Raw genomic sequence first — 18,129 nt, 5'->3', positions numbered from 1 at the left:
TGGCTTAGGCTATAAATGCTTAAGTCTGTGGCAATGCTTTACTTTGTACTCGTCCCTAAACAAATAAGCATAAAATAAAAACATTAGCTTTGCAACCATTAGATTCTGTTCTTATCTAGATTTGACACAACATCCCAATGTTACAAGTTTAAAGAGAATCACTTTTTACCACTGGTGTGAAGTGTAATTTGAGACAAACAATTAGTGCTAGGTGTCCAAACCTGACCATATCTCTCCACACTACAAGATTATTATAGTGTAATGTCAGATTGGTAGTGTGGGTTATAATGATCCTTGTCACTATACTGAAAACACTGGGTGTATAAACCAAGTGATTACTGTAACTCCCACAGTAGTTTTCAAAACAAGCAGTTCAAAAAATAACAGACAATCATTAAATTTTTTTCCTGTTTTATTTTTGCAAATAGGAAAATAGCATTTCTGGTATTCAAAAAAAACAAAACAAATACAGCCTGTGTTCAACCATAAACACACGCAGGACTGAGAGAGAGAGAGAGAGAGAGAGAGAGAATTGGATGATGATGATGATGATTAGGGAATACAGGTCTGGATGTAGGTCAGTAGAAGCAGCCTGGGGAGGCTCAGACACAAAGACAGCCACAGTTCAGACAGATAAACACGTCTGCCAATCTGTCTGCTTTAAATGGGTTTGTACATTATGAAGCATGCTGCTTTGAAATGGAGAGAAGTTTAATGAATCCATTATGCTGTTGGCAATGATATGTGGAACATTTCTATGTAAATAGCTGTGTTCTGCTACGTACAGAAGAGCTCTGCTTTAGAGTTTCGTCGCGTCGCTGAGTTCAGTTTAAATTGCAATTAGCCTGCAGTTTGTAGTAACGACTGTCTGCTGGTTAAACAGCCACAATCCATAAGCATTATACAGTGTCTTTATGTGAAGCACTGAATCATTAACAAACACCAAAGTGTTGAGATCAAAAAGCAAATAAGAGCAAGAACTGTACGCCGCGGTGCACACTAACCTTCCTTAGTTAAAGTGATTTTTTTTTTTTTTTTAACAGTTCCACGATATTTCATGGAACTGCCATAAGAGCACAATGATTGTTTCTCACTTTCCACCAACACAAGTGCACTTGAAAGCAGCAGACTCAGCTTAATGGTTTGTGAATGGATAGAGCGGGACTCCAAATCCCAGACCATATTCATCCTGACATTCCACAGATTGATCACGCTACAATCGAACTCACATAACTAGACCCAGAAACCTCTCCAGGAAACACAACTTTATAGCTTAATGCACTGATTGAAGATCCTCTTTGATTAAAAAAGAACATTTATATGAAGGCTACAAGCTGTACATGTTATTTCTGTCTGTTATGTTAAGTACACATCATGTTAAATACACTAATACAGGTGATAGAGTGTTAAGCTGCCTTACCAGCTGTTTTTACCCATTAGCTTTTCTTGCTGCTATAACAAACCAAGAAATGTTTTACAGTAATTGCTACCGTAAATAACAACAAGCAGTGTTTTACATCACTTCTGCACCATTCAGCTTACATGTAACATATAGACCGAGATGTTTTCTAGGCCACATACTGCAAGTTGGCTGCACAATGATTTCAACAGATTTTCAGAGAACAAAAGAGCTTATAAACTGTCACGCACCAAAGAGTGTTGTTTTCATGCTCTCACATGTCCAGAACAGGGATTTCTCATTTGGCAACCCCCACCTCAGAACCACAGTTCAATAAGAGAAGTCATATAATAGCAGTAGGGTCAAGAGAGGTTTTATGATATGGACAAATGCATCCATACACATAAGGTTGTACTGGGGTAGAGAAAAAGGCAAAGTGTATGTGTCAAAGTAGGGTGGTTTAGGATTGGACGAATGCAGTAAAGGCCAGGATTGGATGCCAATGCATCCAAAGTGCCTATCGGCGTGGCTAAATTGTGAGCTAAGCTCCAAGTTAAGTCTGACAAACACAATGTTTAAGCATTTGTTACTTATTTAAAGAGTCCTACAGTTCATTTAGAGTGCACAGTTACACTAAAAGCATCCATCCTGCTGCTTTAACCCTTTGTTATATTGTCCATTGGAAGCCTTATGAGTAGTACACATAGCATCCATTTCACATAAAGAAGATACAATTTTTAATTTAGCAAGGAACAAAAATGGAAGCTCCATACATTTGGACCCTGAATTTTGGCTTCCATGAAGAAGGGAAAATGAGACGGGGAATTATTGAACTCCACGCTCCTGTTACTGTTGACCAACCTACTTCTAACAGCACCTGGTAGCTTGGTAACAGGGACAGAAGGCAAGCAGTGATTGCAAGAGGGGACAATGTTTGTGTGTACTTATTGTATCTGTATGCGTGTACTTGAAGGCCAGGAAGTCCACTTTCATCTGAGCTCCTCCTGAGTGGGCGGTTCAATCAGTATCAGAGGAGCTGCTCATAAGGAGAAGTGAAAGATAAACAGCAGGGAAGGGAGAGAAACTGTGAGTAGGCAAAACCAGCCAGCTCAAGACTCTTCTGGAAATTTTGCTTATGAAGCATCAAAAGTCCTGAGGGATCCACCCCCCCCCCCCCCCCCCTTGGTCGAAGGCGAAAACCAGGTCAGGCAGGGCTGGCTGGTTCGGTGCAGGGCAGAGTTTAGAGCAACTGAAGGTGTCACACAGTGGCTCTGATTGTCCTGCTGGGCCTGGAGCTGCGGTGGACCTTTGTGTGTTTGGATAAGTGGTCGCTGCGGGCAAACTTCTTCTCGCACAGTGAGCACTCGTACGGCTTGACACCAGAGTGCGAGCGACGGTGACGAGACAGTTCATCAGAACGGGAGAACCTGAGGACACAAGAGTGGAAGAGAGGAGTGAGAAACACAGTGTCAAAGAGAGAATGCACACTGGATGACATGAAAACAAAGACTTAGTCCCTGTCACACATTTATAAGCTCTATGCAACACAGATATATACATCAGGTTTTCATTGGGAATAACCAAATGTACTCCTTCAGATAAGGTTTTGATGCAACATTGGTGATGTTTTGACAAATAGAATCATTTTAATTGTCCAAACTGGTGCTTCAAAAACAATGGGATGGCTAATCGCTCAACAGAAATCAACATGAGTGCTCATGTGATATTTTTCCATTGAACCCTCATTTTTTTAATATAAACATTCTAAAATGGGCTGCAGGAAGCCAAGTGCTTAGTTCATGCATCCCATATAGCAAGTGGACGGCTCGGGTTTCAAAGCCACACAAAAGAGGTAAATTCTGAAATTCAATATTTTAATTTCTGTCTACACTCCAGCCTGATTGATCCCCATAATGTCAGCAGACAAAGTTGGTAGCGTTGTGGAAAGCTGCTGGAAAACATAGATCTATAACTGTGATGCTCCTGGGACTTTTTGCTGAATCACTGACACAAACTATCCCTCATCGCATCTGCACAAACAGCTCCTCTTTTTGTTTTCAGTTTCATCTACATGTGCGCACCTTGCGGAGTCAGGGGGCGGAGCCAGGGGGCAGCCAAGGCCGCCCTAGGAATCTGATCGAACGCCTTAAAATCCTAAACTCTGATTGGCTATCTGCTTTTTCAGAGGCGGGACTTTTTAGCAGCCCTCGTTTAAATTGATGATTTTTTTGGTTATTTGTGTCAGATAATGTTACCGTTCTTTGAACACTTCATATCAAGTGAGCATGAAGCAGAAGATGTAATTATGACTTACTTTTTGTGACTGTTTCTAAATACTTGGTCGGTATATGAAAGTGTTTGGACCAACACTGACTCTGGCATACTAATGCAGGGTGATCTTGCAGGAAAGTTGATCTGTTAAACTTTAGGTGACACTCAAAGCTACGTCATTCAGGAAAGGGCTTGGTCACTTTGTAAATCTACATTCCAGGTAGATAACAATGATTCAACCGAAGAGATCATTGTCTCTATATTGGTTTAATATTTCCTCATAGCATTACAGTATACGCCACCATGCAGCATTTTGCTCTTGCATACCTCTTCAAACACTCTGCTCTGTTACTCATACTAGACTTCCTGTATTGTGAACATTCAAAAGCAACCCTTCTCCCAATTTCAGCCTAATGCATCAATGTTATTTATTGGTGTAATGATACCTGATACAGTGCAGGGTGACACGTACCTCCAACCACAATCAGGCCAGCTACATGTGTAGGGCTTCTCTCCTGTGTGCCGACGGAAGTGAGCTTTCAGGTGGCTGCTTTTGGTGTACATCTTCCCGCAGCCTGGGTGCGAGCACTTGTGGACCCTCTCTGTAGGCGGCACCCTCGTCACCCGGGGGGGAACATCCTTCAACACACCACCGCTCTGTGCTCCAGCCCCTGTCACACCTGTGATCTCTAACGTCCTCATGGTGATGGGCAGAGGAGCAATCTTCACGTACTTCTGGTCAACCGATTTGCCGTCGAGGCTGTTCAGAGTTAACAGGGTTGTGGCGGTTGAGGGAACCTGTGGGGTCAGCAGGGTGACATTTTGTCCTGTTGCACCCTGGAGCCCCATCACCAGGTGAGTGAGCCAAATGCCATTATGGGCCCCAGGAGGAGAGCCTGCTGGGGTCTGAGGCTGGGTCAAAGGGAGTGGCTGAAATTGAAGCACCAGTGGACCGCCAAGGAGCATAGGCGGGGTTGAGGTGGAGGGTATGGGTGAGGCTGAGGGGTTAACTTGGGGATGAGGGGATGGTTCAGTCGGACTAGGCCTGCTCTGCTCATTCTTAGGAGTGTCTGGGTTTGATGTGCAACGACAGGCTCGAGTCTCTAGGTCAGTGCCAGTCTCTGAGGAAGCACCTGGGGGAGAAGTTAGGGATGTGGTGTGACTACATGGTTGGAGGCCGGCCTCCTCTTTTGGGGAAAGCAGCTCCTCTTTCACAAGTTCCATCTTTTCCATCAAGAACTCCTCTATGTCTTCTAGGGTCGGGGAGAACGAAGAAGGGGGATGGAAAGGGAATTCCGGCAGCTTAGGCTCCTGACTCTCGGGCTCCTTTCCGAGAAAAATAAGCAGACGCAACCCGTCTTCTTCATCCTCCTCTTCATCTTCCTCCTCCTCTCCAGGGCTGCAGATGTGCGCAGTCCCCTGCTGCCCTGCCTCAGGGCTGTCACAGGAGGCCGAACTGCCCCCCTCGCTGCAGGCGCCGTCTCCGAGTCCGAGGGAGAACAGGCTGCCGTCCCTGAACAGGTCATTCTCCAAACTCAGCGTTCTGCTGCTGAGAGACACCATTGATACAGGCCCAACACAGAGGGGAGGATGTGGTGGAAACTCTATCCAGAAGCAGGATCACAAAAATCTGCAGGAAAGCATTGACATAGGATTTTATTACTGAGTTATAAAAAGGAGGCTATGAAAACAAACCTATTTTCTCCAGTGCGACAGTATAGCATCCACAACAATCTAACCATAAAAACATTGTACTGTAACATTGTAATGACATAATTCCACTTGAATGAAACGCTCACGTCCGACTGCCCAACCCTTCCACAGTTCATGTTCATGACATTTGGCAGATGCACGCACCTTAAGAGAGGGTCTGGGTTTTGGCTCAAGGACACATTAACATTAAGTCTGGACAGGAGCAGTCACGTTCAAACCATTAGCACTATGACCAGCTAACTAAATCAGGTTCCAACAACCTCTAATGTATTGCTTTTTTTTTTTTTAAAGCTTTGAATAAACACTACTTTTCATGTATTTAAGTGCCACATGTGCACAAGGAAAGTCATTATTTAAGAACAACTAATAATTATTATTTTATTTTTCTTGTACTGTAGTAGGTTGATTTATCAAATAATTTGCAATGACGTTTCCAAAACATGTTCACAAAAGGAAACGAGGGACTTCAGATTCCCTCAAGGAGCCCGTGGACAGAGGCCCATTCAGACAGTTTTCTTTTACTCAGCTACAGAGAACCTTCTTCATCGAACATAGAGCTCATGTCATTGGATACATAGACATGTTTGAAGTAGCCTACCACACTAAATTTAACGAGTTTGGATTGTTGTGTAACATGGGACATAAAACAGATTGTGGTGATTTGCAAGGTACTAAAACCAATGTTAACTGAAAATAGCAAAAAGAAAACCTATCATATGTTCCAACTGAAAACATTCTGTTTTAATTTATATTCTGCACAAAACCCTCAGCGTTTTAAATGTTTGGTTACACATAAAGTTAGGATTTTTGGAGAGAAAAAAATGATATGGCAACTTTAGTTTGGGGTTTAGCCTATTAAAAGATAAACTTCACTGAGCACATATCAGGGCATATGAGTTTCTAGGACCCGTCTCATGTCCGCAACCGTCAGATCTGAAACCTGCTTCCAAGTCGATAGTCTTTACAGTGAAAGGGAACTTTCTTTCTGCTTATGTGGATGTGTATCGCTGCTGTCAGACGGTCAGGCACATGTTGCAGCAGGGCCTCATACTGCACACAGTGCACGAACAGGGCGCTGGGTAAACACGGCCCGCACTGACGCGCCCATACCCGTATGGAGAGGTAAACTAACAAGAGCCGACAATCGGGCTGTCAGAGCGGACAGAAACAGCGCTCTGGCCGTGTTTGTTTAGCAGGACCGATCGATCACATGGTAATCCGCCTGAACACAACAGCTCCTCTATAGGAATCCACGGGTCTCAAGTTCAGCTGGGTCAAAACATTTTCTATTTATACTCCTCCGTGTCTCCGGAGGATCCACGCAGGAGGTTCCCGGACATTTGTGTCGACCTACCGTGTTGAGTTTAGAGGAGATGAGGGAAACCAGCGCCGTCGATGGGGTTTTAATTCTTCGTGTTTTCCTTTTTCCTCCGTCGTGTTATTGTCGCAGCACACTAACATCCCGTCCTTGCCACGGGTCCATGTTGGCATTTTTTTCCTCAGCGTCACGTGACCGCGGTGCTGCACAACTCGGAGGCACGGGTCCCTTTCTGTCAATCTGATTGGCTGAGCGCTTCGGAGGCTCGCCCTAAAAGAAGCGCTCTGATTGGCTGCCGCCTGATCAATTCTGACTGCCATGTGTTAATGGAGGGATTGCCTTTACCACGATTTAACAGGATACAATGTGGCCTATTGAGGATGAACACAATAGGTTAAAAAAGTAGTTCAAATGTGTTAAACCTACACAAAATTGTCAGTGGTGTGTTTTTCTGAGAGGAAATTCTCTGGACTCCGTGATGTAGTTTACTGTTGTGGTCTGCATCACTGCCTGCCTCTTTTTTATTTTGGTTGTTTATACTAGTTTTACCCTCTCCCTTATTGTACAATTCCCCATGGCAGGTAGGTTTCTTTTTTGTCAGGCTTATTTATTGTCTCTATCCACCCCCTTGTTTTAATGTTTTTTTGTTTCCTATTATATTGTAGGAATTATTGTGTATTTTGCTATCTGTTGACGTTAATATTATATACAGAAGAAGTAGTTACTTTGGTAGTTACTGCAAGTTAGCTAAAAGTGCATTCACAGAGGCAGATTTTATTGGTACCGTGTGTCTTCTGTCTCTGCCTGGTATTGTTACACATGGGTTTGGAGCAAGCTGGAAGGTTTCCATGGAAGTTTGTTTGAATTATGTTGTCACAGAATCATTTTAAACTATCACAGCAAAGAAACGCACCTGCTACCTGCACTCTGAAACCCAAAACCTGAAGCTGTTAGAAAAAAAAAAAAAACAAGATCTGAGAGATTCTTACATCTTGCTGCTGCAGAAAACCTTTCCTTTATTTATATTGTCGTGATGGCCATAGCCATGGTGTTTTTGCTTAGTACTGCTGGTCAAAAGATTGTAAAGGAGGTATTGAAATGTGAAAATGACCCTGGTGAAATGAACAAAAACATGTCCATGTGAGATGATTCCCTAGCACCGTGTATGCATGTGGAGGTGCAAAGGAATTATCTCACATGGAGACCATGTTTTTTTTCCATTTCACCGGAATCTTTTTTAAATTTCTGAGAGGCTGCAAGAACATTGTGTTAACCTTTTACTTGATTTAGTCAAGTGTCTAAGTCAGTACAACTAAATGTTAAGGTTTATTTAAGGAAAAAAACGTCAACGATGCATCATACCGACTGTATTTATGGGTGTTATTCCATTGTCTAACATCCTTAAATAAAACTACAAAATACTTTGCACAGTCAGACATATCTTGAGAGGCCATTGTTTTGTTTTTGTTGCACTTGAGCTTTGGTGTTGGAAATAATAATAATGATAAAAAGAACTTCTACTTTCCAAATATCAAGGTGTTTTGAAATAAAGTATGTTGCAGAAAGTAGCAGAACATACAAAACAGAACATCCCACCTCCCTCCCCTCCCCGCATCCAACCCATGACAACTCAGGCAAAACAATTAAATATACATATATATATATACATACACATACGTATACGTACATATACATACACAATAATAATAATGATAAAAAAAGGGAACACAAGGTGAGAGGCAGTGTAGACAATCCTGAGCCACACAGGCGATCAGTAGTGCATCAATTTGAAATCATTTTTATAATAAGTCTGATAGAGGTGTAGGTCTTCCATGTCATCGCTATACACTTCCTTGCAATGCACAAAGCTATTTAAAAAAATCTCTTCTGAGACTCTCTAAAACGCGCCTTTATGGTTGTAAAATTCCCCAGTAAGTATATTTGTGGATCCAATGGGAAGGCAAACCCCGTAAGCTTCGTCATAATGTCGCTAGAGTCGTGCCAAAAAGTAGTAAGCCTTGTACACGACCAGGTGCAATGCAGAAATGAGCCCTCCTCCACACCACATCTAAAACATGTATCTGATAGCTCAGGTTTATGTTCATGCAATCTTTGTGGTGTAATATAGAGTTGGTGGAGAAAATTATAATGGATCAATCTATATCGTGCATTAGTAGTGGCAGACAAGCTTCTTTGACACAACTCTGACCAAAGTTCTGCATCAATCGTTACATTCAAGTCCGACTCCCATCTCTCCCTAGATTTATGCAGCCCTGGTTTTGAAGTTCCCTCCATCAACAGAGCATATACTTTAGAAATGAGACCAGGTACATTTCCCTCATGAAGCAGTTCTTCTATATCATTGAGTGCAGGTAAAGTCTTTTTGGGTCCCAAAGTAGAAAGGATCTTAGTTGAAGATAACAAAAAAAGTTTTTGCTGGACAGGTCATACTTCCTCCTCAGATCCTCAAAAGACATCAGGGATCTGTTATCATTTCAATCCTCCAAGTAGTGAATTCCTTTCTGATGCCACATTTCCAGAATCTTGTTATCCAGAGTCAGAGGTATGAGATCATTCTGTCTCAGAAGTGTTCTGGGTGAGAGACCAGTTTCTAGTCCAAGACATTTATGGGCCTCATACCATATTTTAATAAAATGTATCAAAATAGGGTTCTTAGTTGTAGTAGTTATAATCTTTGGGGTCCCTTTATAAAAGAGATCACCAGGTACAGGCTCTTTAAAAAACATCCTTTCCAATTAAGGTCCAGGGGGAAACAGCTTCTCAAAAAGAAAAGATATAAGTCGCATTTGGGCAGCCAAATAACACTTTTTATAATTAGGAAGTCGAAGACCGCCCAGTTTATAGTCCCATGTGAGTTTCTCCACAGAAACTCTCGGAATATTACCATTCCATATGAACTGCCGAATACGTTTATTAAGTGTTTTAAAGAAACTCTGTGGTATTGGAATGGGTAAGGACTGGAAGAGATACTGTAACCGTGGTAATATATTCATTTTAACACAATTTATTTGGCCAATCAGGGTATCAAATGTGTCCATTTCTGCAAATCCCTTATTATTTCACTAAGTAATGTAGGATAGTTAAGTTTATACATATTTTTAAGATCATTATCAACCATGACTCCAAGGTATCTCACTCCGTTTGGGGCCCATTTGAATGTACTTTTTTGCTGGTGTTCAACGTAGTCAAATTTTGTTAGTGGGATAATTTCACTTTTTTCACAATTGACTTTATATCCTGAGACAGTCTCAAAAGTATCCAGGAGTGTCTGTAATTTAGCAAGTGAATCATGTGGATTTGTCAAATAAAGCATTATATCATCCGCCAGAAGACTAATTTTGTGAGTTGTGGGCCCCATGTTAAAGCCCTTTATATCTGCATTTTTCCTGATTGCCTCTGCTAAAGACTCAATGGCAAGAACAAAGAGCCCAGGAGACAAGGGACAACCCTGTCTACTAGATCTACTCAATGAGAAAGCAGTGGACATGTGTCCATTGGTGATTATTCTGGCCTGAGGTTTTTTATAAAGAGTGCGAACCCAATTAATGAAGGAAGAACCAAATCCAAATTTAGCCAAGAGCTTGAACAAGTAAGGCCACTCAAGCCTATCAAAGGCTTTTTCCGCGTCTAAAGTAATGGCTATACTAGGCTCTTTCGTGGAAGTTGCTAAATGGATGATGTTAAATAAGCTACATAAATTACTAGCAGAGGATCTCTTCGGGATAAAACCAGTCTGGTCTGGGTTGATCAATTTCGGTATGTATTTACTAAGTCTATTGGCAAGAGCTTTAGAAATCAGTTTATAATCCGAATATAATAATGAGATAGGTCGATAGGAGGAGCATTTAAATGGGTCTTTTTTTTTAATGTATAACAGTAATTATAGCCATGGAGAAGGAATCGAGAAGGCTTTGAGTTTTGGATGCTAGATTAATTACATCTATAAGGAGAGGAAGGAGTAAATCTTTAAATTCTTTATAAAATTCTGGGGGGAAAACATCCTCCCCCGGTGACTTATTGGATCGTAAAGAAGTTAAGGCCTTTTCGATTTCCTTTGGAGTAAATGGAAAATCGAGACTTTTCTGTTCCTCCGGGTCCAGTTCAGGCAATTCGATATTTGATAAGAAGGAATCTATTGTGGTCAAGTCGTCAGATAGTTCTGATTTGTAAAAATGTACATAATATTGTTTAAAGGTTTCATTAATGTCTTTTGGGTTGTATGTAATGTCACCAGCTTCATTTTGTATCTGGTTAATTGTTCTTGAGCTTTCCTCTGCCTTCAATTGGTAGGACATGACTTTATGAGCTTTCTCACCTAATTCATAATACCTTTGTTTTGTTCTCATCATATTCTTTTCAACGATGTAGGTGCTTAACGTGTTATATTTAAGTTTTTTATTGACCAGCAAACGGTATGTATTCTTATCTCTGGATTGTTGAAACTCTTTTTCCAGCTGAAGAATTTCCCTTTCTTTCTTTTTTTTAAAGAATTATTTTTGGCCTTTTTTGTAGAGGAAAGTGGATGGAGGCGGAAATCAGGGAGAGAGAGTGGGGAGAGACATGCGGGGAGAGGAGCCACAGGCCGGAGGCGAACCCTGGCCGCCCGTGTGAGGACTGAGCCTCAATACATGGGGACGTGCGCACTTTCTAACCTCTCCACTTCTGCAGTATTTTTTTTTGAGTCCTTTTGTGTAGGAAATTATTTGTCCTCTTAAATAAGCTTTTAATGTGTCCCATAATATGAAGCTATTAGGGGCAGAGGGACAGTTTATGTCAAACTGTCAAAACAGCTTTATATGTTCTCTAATAAATTTGCAGAAATCAGCTTTTTTAAGAAGGGTAGGGTTCAAACACCATCTGTAAAAACTCTTTGTTTTCTCAGGCATGAGGATAGACAGAGTGAGTGGTGAATTGTCTGAGAGTAGCCTTGGCAGATACTCAGACTCTAATGCTCGATAAGTTACTTGTGTTGACAATAAGAAAAGGACTATTCTAGTATGAGAGTTATGGCGGCTGGAGTAAAAGGAGTAATCTCTGGTTTGAGGGTGTATTTGTCTCCAAATATCTGTTAAGTTTAAATCTTTCATAAACTCCAAGGTAGTGTTGGCTGTTCTAGTTTTAGCTGAAGCAACTGTTGATTTATCCAGAACAGGATCTAGACAAAAATTAAAGTCGCCCCCTATGAGCAACTGTTGATGACTTCCTGCCACCCTGAGAAAAATGTCTTGAATAAAAGAGACGTCGTCATAGTTTGGGGCATATAAGTTTTGAAGTGTCCAATTTTCTGAGTAAATCTGGCAACGTATCAACACAAACCGGCCCAACGAGTCAGTAATTGTTTCCTGAATAGTAATGGGAAGATTTTTATTTATTAAAATAGCAACTCCTCTCGCCCTAGAATTAAAGGATGAAGAAAACACGTGTCCAATCCATTCTCCTTAAATTTTTTGTGCTCCTGCATAGTGAGGTGGGTTTCTTGGATAAAAGCTATGTCTGTTTTAACTTTTTTTAAGTATGTCAATACTCTTTTCCTTTTAACACTCTTGCCCATTTAGACCATTAACATTGAAGCTAACAAATTTTAACACCCTATCCATGTAGAAAATATACAAATCTGCAGTAGCTCACCATGTAGTCTCCTTAAGTTAGGTTCAAAAAACGAACAATGCCTCTCAACATAACAAACTTGAACAAAAAGGATCCCAAAGAAACATAAATCTCCCCATTCCCTTGAGTGCCAATCCCATGAACATAAGGCACCATCCAAAGCCACAAAGCGGGACCTACACTTAGCGCTTTCCAAAACTAACATATTCAACTAATTCCCTGTCAGGCCTGGAGTCATTTTTGTTTGTTTTCAACACTTATGAAACTCGGTATGTAGATAACACAAATACCCTCTTACATAAAAGAAGTCAACCTAGAAAAATCTTTTTAAGTGCAGCTGCCCTATAATGGATTTTCTTCTGTTTTCAATAGTACACAAACACAAAAGGTATGATGCTGCACTTACAGAAAGTCAGTGAATAGTTTGTGGAGAAGATCGAGAAGGTCAACGCGGACATGTCACTCTCATCTTTGCACCCCGAGAGGCTGCAATACAGGTGAGGATCGACATCAGTTGTTGGTGCCTGGTGGAAAATCTCGGAGAACAGAAGCATCTCAGGTGTTTTGAAGAATTTCTTCTACCCATCGGGCAGGGTGACTCTCAATATCGCGGGGTGCAGGATGCGAGTTTTCACGCATGTAGCTCCTTCTCAACGTAGTTGTATTCCTTCCTGCGCTTCACCAGACCCGCACTCAGGTCCGGGAAAAACATCACCAGGTTCCTGTTGTACGTAATTGGTCCCTCTTTCTCTCTGGACAGCTTGGCGGAGATGCGTAGGATTTTTTCTCGGTCTGGGTACTTCAACAGACGAATTAGGATGGGTCTGGGTCGCTGGTCTGCCGGCAGGCGGGATGTCGGGACCGGTGTGCTCACTCAATGATCAGGGGCTCAGCGAAGTGCTCCTGCCCCAACACAGAAGGAATCCAGTCCGTAAAGAAACGTACCGGGACCGACCCTTCACAGCCCTCACAGAGATTTACAATACGAATGTTGTTGCGCCTGCTATGATTCTCCAGTTGGTCAACTTTATCCATCAGGAAGTCCCTCTCCCTGTTAGCTTATCCTCCGCCGTGCTAATTCGCTCCTCTGCTTTATTAATACGAGAGCACAACCCATCTATCACTGTTTAAAGCTCCGAAATAGACTGATTGATTTCAGCGGTTTTGAAGTTGAGCTTTTGTGAAAGGGCTTCATTACCACGTTTTATCTCTTGTAGTATGAGCGAGCTCCCCTCCGCCTCATGCTGCCCTGTCGCCGCCATGTCGCACTTGTCGCTTGCTTTTCAGCTCAGTTTCTTGAGCTGAAAATTGGTCAGTAGACAAATGTTGAGCCTTATTTCTAGGTCTCAAGTCCATATTACAACTCCTAGACAAAGTTGGAGGTTAAATGGGTATTTTCAACAGGTTTTAACCGAGTGTAAACGGAGAGCTCCAGAACAAGCGTCTACCTAGCTCCGCTACATCATGTGATCCACCTGGATTTCTTTTTTCTTAATGAACATTTCATTATCTACTTTTATTCTGTGAACATTATAATGTGGTTAGACATCAGATTTCTTTGGTAACGTAAAACATTTAACAGCCAATGATGAACTGGAAAAGCAATTGGTAACATCCACCACATCACTAACAAATACCTCCACAAATAAACTGAAGTTCAATTTCACTTTCTTTTGTTTGTACTTGTACTATGGGCCACTCCAAATTAGCTATTTGACTGAAGACAGCATTTCAGGATGTTCCTTGGGTTTTGAAGACGCAGCGTTTTTAAGTTGTTGGATCTCACACATGTTCTGCTCTGACAAAACGAGGATCCAAAGAAACATCTATTAGAGGTGGACTATTATTATGTTGTTACTTTTAAGTGATATCCCGATATTAGTCTCACATGATCTTGATGTTTTACGAGAACAATAAAAACCTGTTTAAAATGCAATGATACCTCATTCACACAATTATAAAGGCTGTCCTATGAGGACAGTTGTTGATTTGTTTTATGGAGAATTGGCAGAAAAGTAAGCGAAACAAGAACATGCTCCAAAGTTTCTTTAGGGAGGATTTAGGGAGACCTGAAAGAACAGAGTGAGTGGCAGACACTTTTCAACTCTTAACACCAATACATGAACAAAGTGAGTTTGGCTCTCAGTCAGCTTCGTATGACAACATGGAATGAAGACCAGAAGAGAACATTTTGATCCAGTGTATTTATTCAGAATGTCATACTTTTGTGATAAATGTTTATTCACACATCATATTGTGCTGGCTTAAGATTGTAGAGTGCCGCACAGAGACTTAGTTTGTACCTGTGACTCGTTCTTATACAAATTTAAAACGTCCAGCTACACAGTCAACTTGCACAGTATAGGAGAGCCAGCTCTTCAGGACAAACTGCACTCCTTTTAACACGACTAAGTACAGATTCTGGACAGGGAAGAACATTTGTTTGAAAAGGGGTGTTAAAGAAGCCATCTATTGTCAAGGTGGGAAAACCCTCACACACTTACGTCTAACTCTCTGTTTGTGCTTTGTACATGCATGATCTTTGATGGAAATTGTGTGTTTGAACAGTAAGTGGTGCTGTGGGAATTCATTTCTTAACCAAGGTGGTGGTCTGAGAAACCATCTCTAACCAACCTACAATGCGATTTTGAATTCTCTCCCTAAACAACTGAAGCCCCAGTTCCACCTTAGAACATGTGACTCCAACGACCCACATACAACTGGGTGCGGTGACAACTCTAGGTAAAACTGTGTTAACGACTCAGCTAACAACTCTAATGTGAGTCATCATTGATCAGTAGCATGCTAATTATCCAGACTTACATTTCTCGCTCAATCCACTTACATTGCTTTTTTGGAGAGCATGCTTTTGCTTTTTCTTTTGAGACCAGCGGATGTGCAGACATAAGCACACAGATTGCATGTTGGAGCATTTTGGGTGCCATCAGTATGTGGCTACAATCTGTTCTAACCTGAGTTAGAAGTGGAATCATGTATTTCCACATCAATCCTTTCATTTTCATACATATCTAATTCCAGATGTAACTTAAGTAACTTCATTTAACTTGAACAGACTATTTAAGTACCATTTGCCACCTCTGTCAGTTTGTTTTATCAGAATCTCAGCTTTAATAAAGAAAACATAATCTCACTGATTTCATACTGCAGAGTACATTTTTAATCAAATTAAGTTCAAACAAATAATTCATTCTGCAAAAAGACATCCTTCAATAAATGTCATTTGAGATATTTCTAAATCAAATGCACAAAGTGTAACTAAATATCATATCTACATGAAAGAAAGGCCTGGTTCTTTCTCTGTAAAGAGCCTTAAATCAGAACAAAAACAATCAGTGCTCTTTGTAAAGAGATTTAAAGTGAAGAAAAGTTAAAGTGTTCATGCACATAAAACGTTGGTTCAGCTGAATAAGAATCATCATCAGCAGTAAAGCCTCTGTGACTAAACAGAAAAGAGAGAGAGAGACTCAAACATTTTCAGTACCAGTTTGATTGACCTGTGAAAAATGTAACCCCTATCAGCTCTCAGCAACAAACAAGAATAATGATCAAGTTAAAGGATTCAAGTTGATCCCACTTTTCCTGTATATGACTTCTGTCTACTTTAGTTTACAAAACTCAGCAGTAGATCCATCAGAAATACAAAGTCCAGCATGGAGAGGTTCAGTGAATGTGGTCTGGAATCTGCGGATGGGGGTCATGGTTTTAGAGATGCTGTAGAAGGACAGAATACCTGCTCTGTGATCCAGGTACACTCCTACTCTGGAGGACAGAGTACCTGAGTCATTTGTGTTGGCATATCCATTGTAAACAAAGGTACTACGCATTTGCAAACAATGTAACATGAAAGATTTATTATTCCATCCAAATCCACTTTCAGTCCCGCTTCCTGCTCTCTTGATATTTTTGTACGCGACTGCTACACGAAGTCCTTTTCCACTCCACTCCACTCCACCTCCCAGTAACAACGTCCAGTCAGACTCTCTGGACTCAGGACCTGTGGAAATTCAGTGAATCTGTCTGGGTGACTGGAATGAGACTGTTGTTGACTGCTGTATGTCACTTTTCTGTTCCCATCAGATAATAACAGCCATTTGTTTGCTGTGTTTGGATCCAGGGTGATGTCACGTGAATATTGCAAGAAATCAGCTCTGGTCTTGGGTTGTGGTTGTGGCAGTAAGACATCCACTTCAGTCACTGTCTGTGAGATGTTTGTCCATTTCTCTCTCAGGACATCCTCTAGTTTATCTCTGATTTCTGACACAGCTGCTGTCACATCCTCAAATAACTTCTGAGGACGGGTGTTGATGCTGGGTGATTGTGTAGATTCACAGAGAGGTGACAGTGAATGGTAGTCGTGTAGAAACTGGTTGTGGTCCTGTGTGTGTGAGAGCTTCCCCAGTTCAGCATCTCTCCTCTTCAGATCAGCTATCTCCTGCTCCAGCTTCTCCTGAAGCTCTTTGAGTCGACTCACTTCAGTTTGCTGCTGGGATCTGACCTGCTGCTTCACATCAGAGCGTCTTTTCTCCATGAGACGGATCACCTCAGTTAAGACCTTCTCACTGCCCTCCACTGCTTTATCAGCAGAGCCATTGATAGCCCCCACGTCCTGTTGAACCAGCTTCACATCTTTCTCTCTGTCCTGGATTCTCTGCTGGATATTTCGTTGACTCACCTCCAGCTCTCTCTGCTTCTCTGCTGCAGCAGAGACTGTGTCATGGCCTTGATGTTTCTCCACAGAGCAGAGGTAACAGATAGTCTGCTGATCAGTGCGGCAGAACATCTTCATCACCTCATCATGTTGAGAGCAGACATTCTCCCGGAGCTTCTTGGAGGGCTCCACCAGCTTGTGTTTTTTGAATGTAGCTGATTTGTAATGAGGCTGCAGGTGTTTCTCACAGTAAGAAGCCAAGCATTGCAGACAGGACCTTTGAGCTCTCAGTTTTCTCTTGGTGCAGAAATCACAGGCCACATCCTCGGGTCCAGCAAGAGCAGCTTTAAGTCCAGTCTTCTTCAACTCCTCCACTAAAACTGCCAACATGGTGTTTTTCAAAAGGACAGGCCTCGCTGGGAAGGTCTGCCTACACTGAGGGCAGCTGTAGATTTTCTTCTCCTCTTTATCCCAGTGGGTTTTAATACAGATCATGCAGTAGCTGTGTCCACATTGAACAGTCACCGGATTTTTCAGTAGATCCAGACAGATTGAACAAGAGAAGGTCTTCAGGTCCAACTTAATGCCTTTCTGTGCCATTTCTCCTCTCAGTGGCAACAACTGTCCGACTTTCACTTCCTGAGAACTGAAACTATTTTCACCTCTGATCTACAAAAAATGCTGTGCATTGATTGTCAGCTTGTGTTGGTCATCTGCAACCTTGAACCAGGAGAAGGAAGCAGCACTGTTCATTCTTAACTTACTTTCCTCGTTTCCCAGGGGCACCTTAGTTGAATGATACTCTACATCTGAAACATTTTAAGCTTTGAATTGTTAAAAATGTCTTGACTCTCGAGATGATTTAATTCGAAGCTTAATCCGAAGACAACTGAAGTGGTTCAAGATATTCGAGGCGTTTCACCTCTCCTCCAGAAGGTTTCTTCAGTTCTGAACTATCTGGTGGACAGAGCCAGAAATTTAAGCCTCTGTGGATCATTAGCATGCAAATAGTCAAGGATGACTCACATCAGAGTAGTTACCTGAGTTGTTACCACCCCCAGTAAGTTTGTGGGTCGCTGGAGTCGCATGTTCTCAGGTGAGACTGAGACTTCAGTTGTTTTGAGAGAGAAT

At 41.7% G+C, this 18,129-nt stretch overlaps 2 protein-coding genes across 2 annotated transcripts; both read right to left on the bottom strand.

Moving 5' to 3' along the window:
- Positions 1 to 405: 405 nt before the first annotated feature.
- Positions 406 to 6,921, bottom strand: LOC306823214 (Krueppel-like factor 15). The gene is made up of 3 exons (XM_079342643.1): positions 6,738 to 6,921; positions 4,143 to 5,300; positions 406 to 2,826 (listed from the first exon to the last, which is right to left on the bottom strand). The coding sequence occupies exons 2-3, from the start codon at positions 5,231 to 5,233 to the stop codon at positions 2,658 to 2,660; spliced, it is 1,260 nt and encodes a 419-aa protein (XP_079198769.1). The 5' UTR covers positions 5,234 to 5,300; positions 6,738 to 6,921; the 3' UTR covers positions 406 to 2,657.
- A 9,025-nt stretch (positions 6,922 to 15,946) lies between these two features.
- Positions 15,947 to 17,598, bottom strand: LOC306822943 (tripartite motif-containing protein 16-like; the record flags this gene model as incomplete). Its single annotated transcript, XM_079342256.1, is given in 2 exon segments — positions 15,947 to 16,288; positions 16,291 to 17,598. Coding segments are annotated over 2 exon segments (1,650 nt in total).
- Positions 17,599 to 18,129: the final 531 nt, after the last annotated feature.

Source organism: Symphodus melops (assembly GCF_947650265.1).
Source record: "Symphodus melops genome assembly, chromosome: 4".
Lineage (NCBI taxonomy): Eukaryota > Metazoa > Chordata > Actinopteri > Labriformes > Labridae > Symphodus > Symphodus melops.
The sequence above is the reverse complement of the archived record's forward strand: the minus strand, read 5'-3'. Positions and strand labels throughout refer to the sequence as shown.

Excerpts from the sequence above, each read along its gene's own strand:
- LOC306823214 (XM_079342643.1), bottom strand. The coding sequence starts at position 5,233 with ATGGTGTCTCTCAGCAGCAGAACGCTGAGTTTGGAGAATGACCTGTTC. Across the intron at positions 2,827-4,142 it reads TGGCCTGATTGTGGTTGGAG|GTTCTCCCGTTCTGATGAAC; the intron begins GTACGTGTCACC and ends TTGTGTCCTCAG.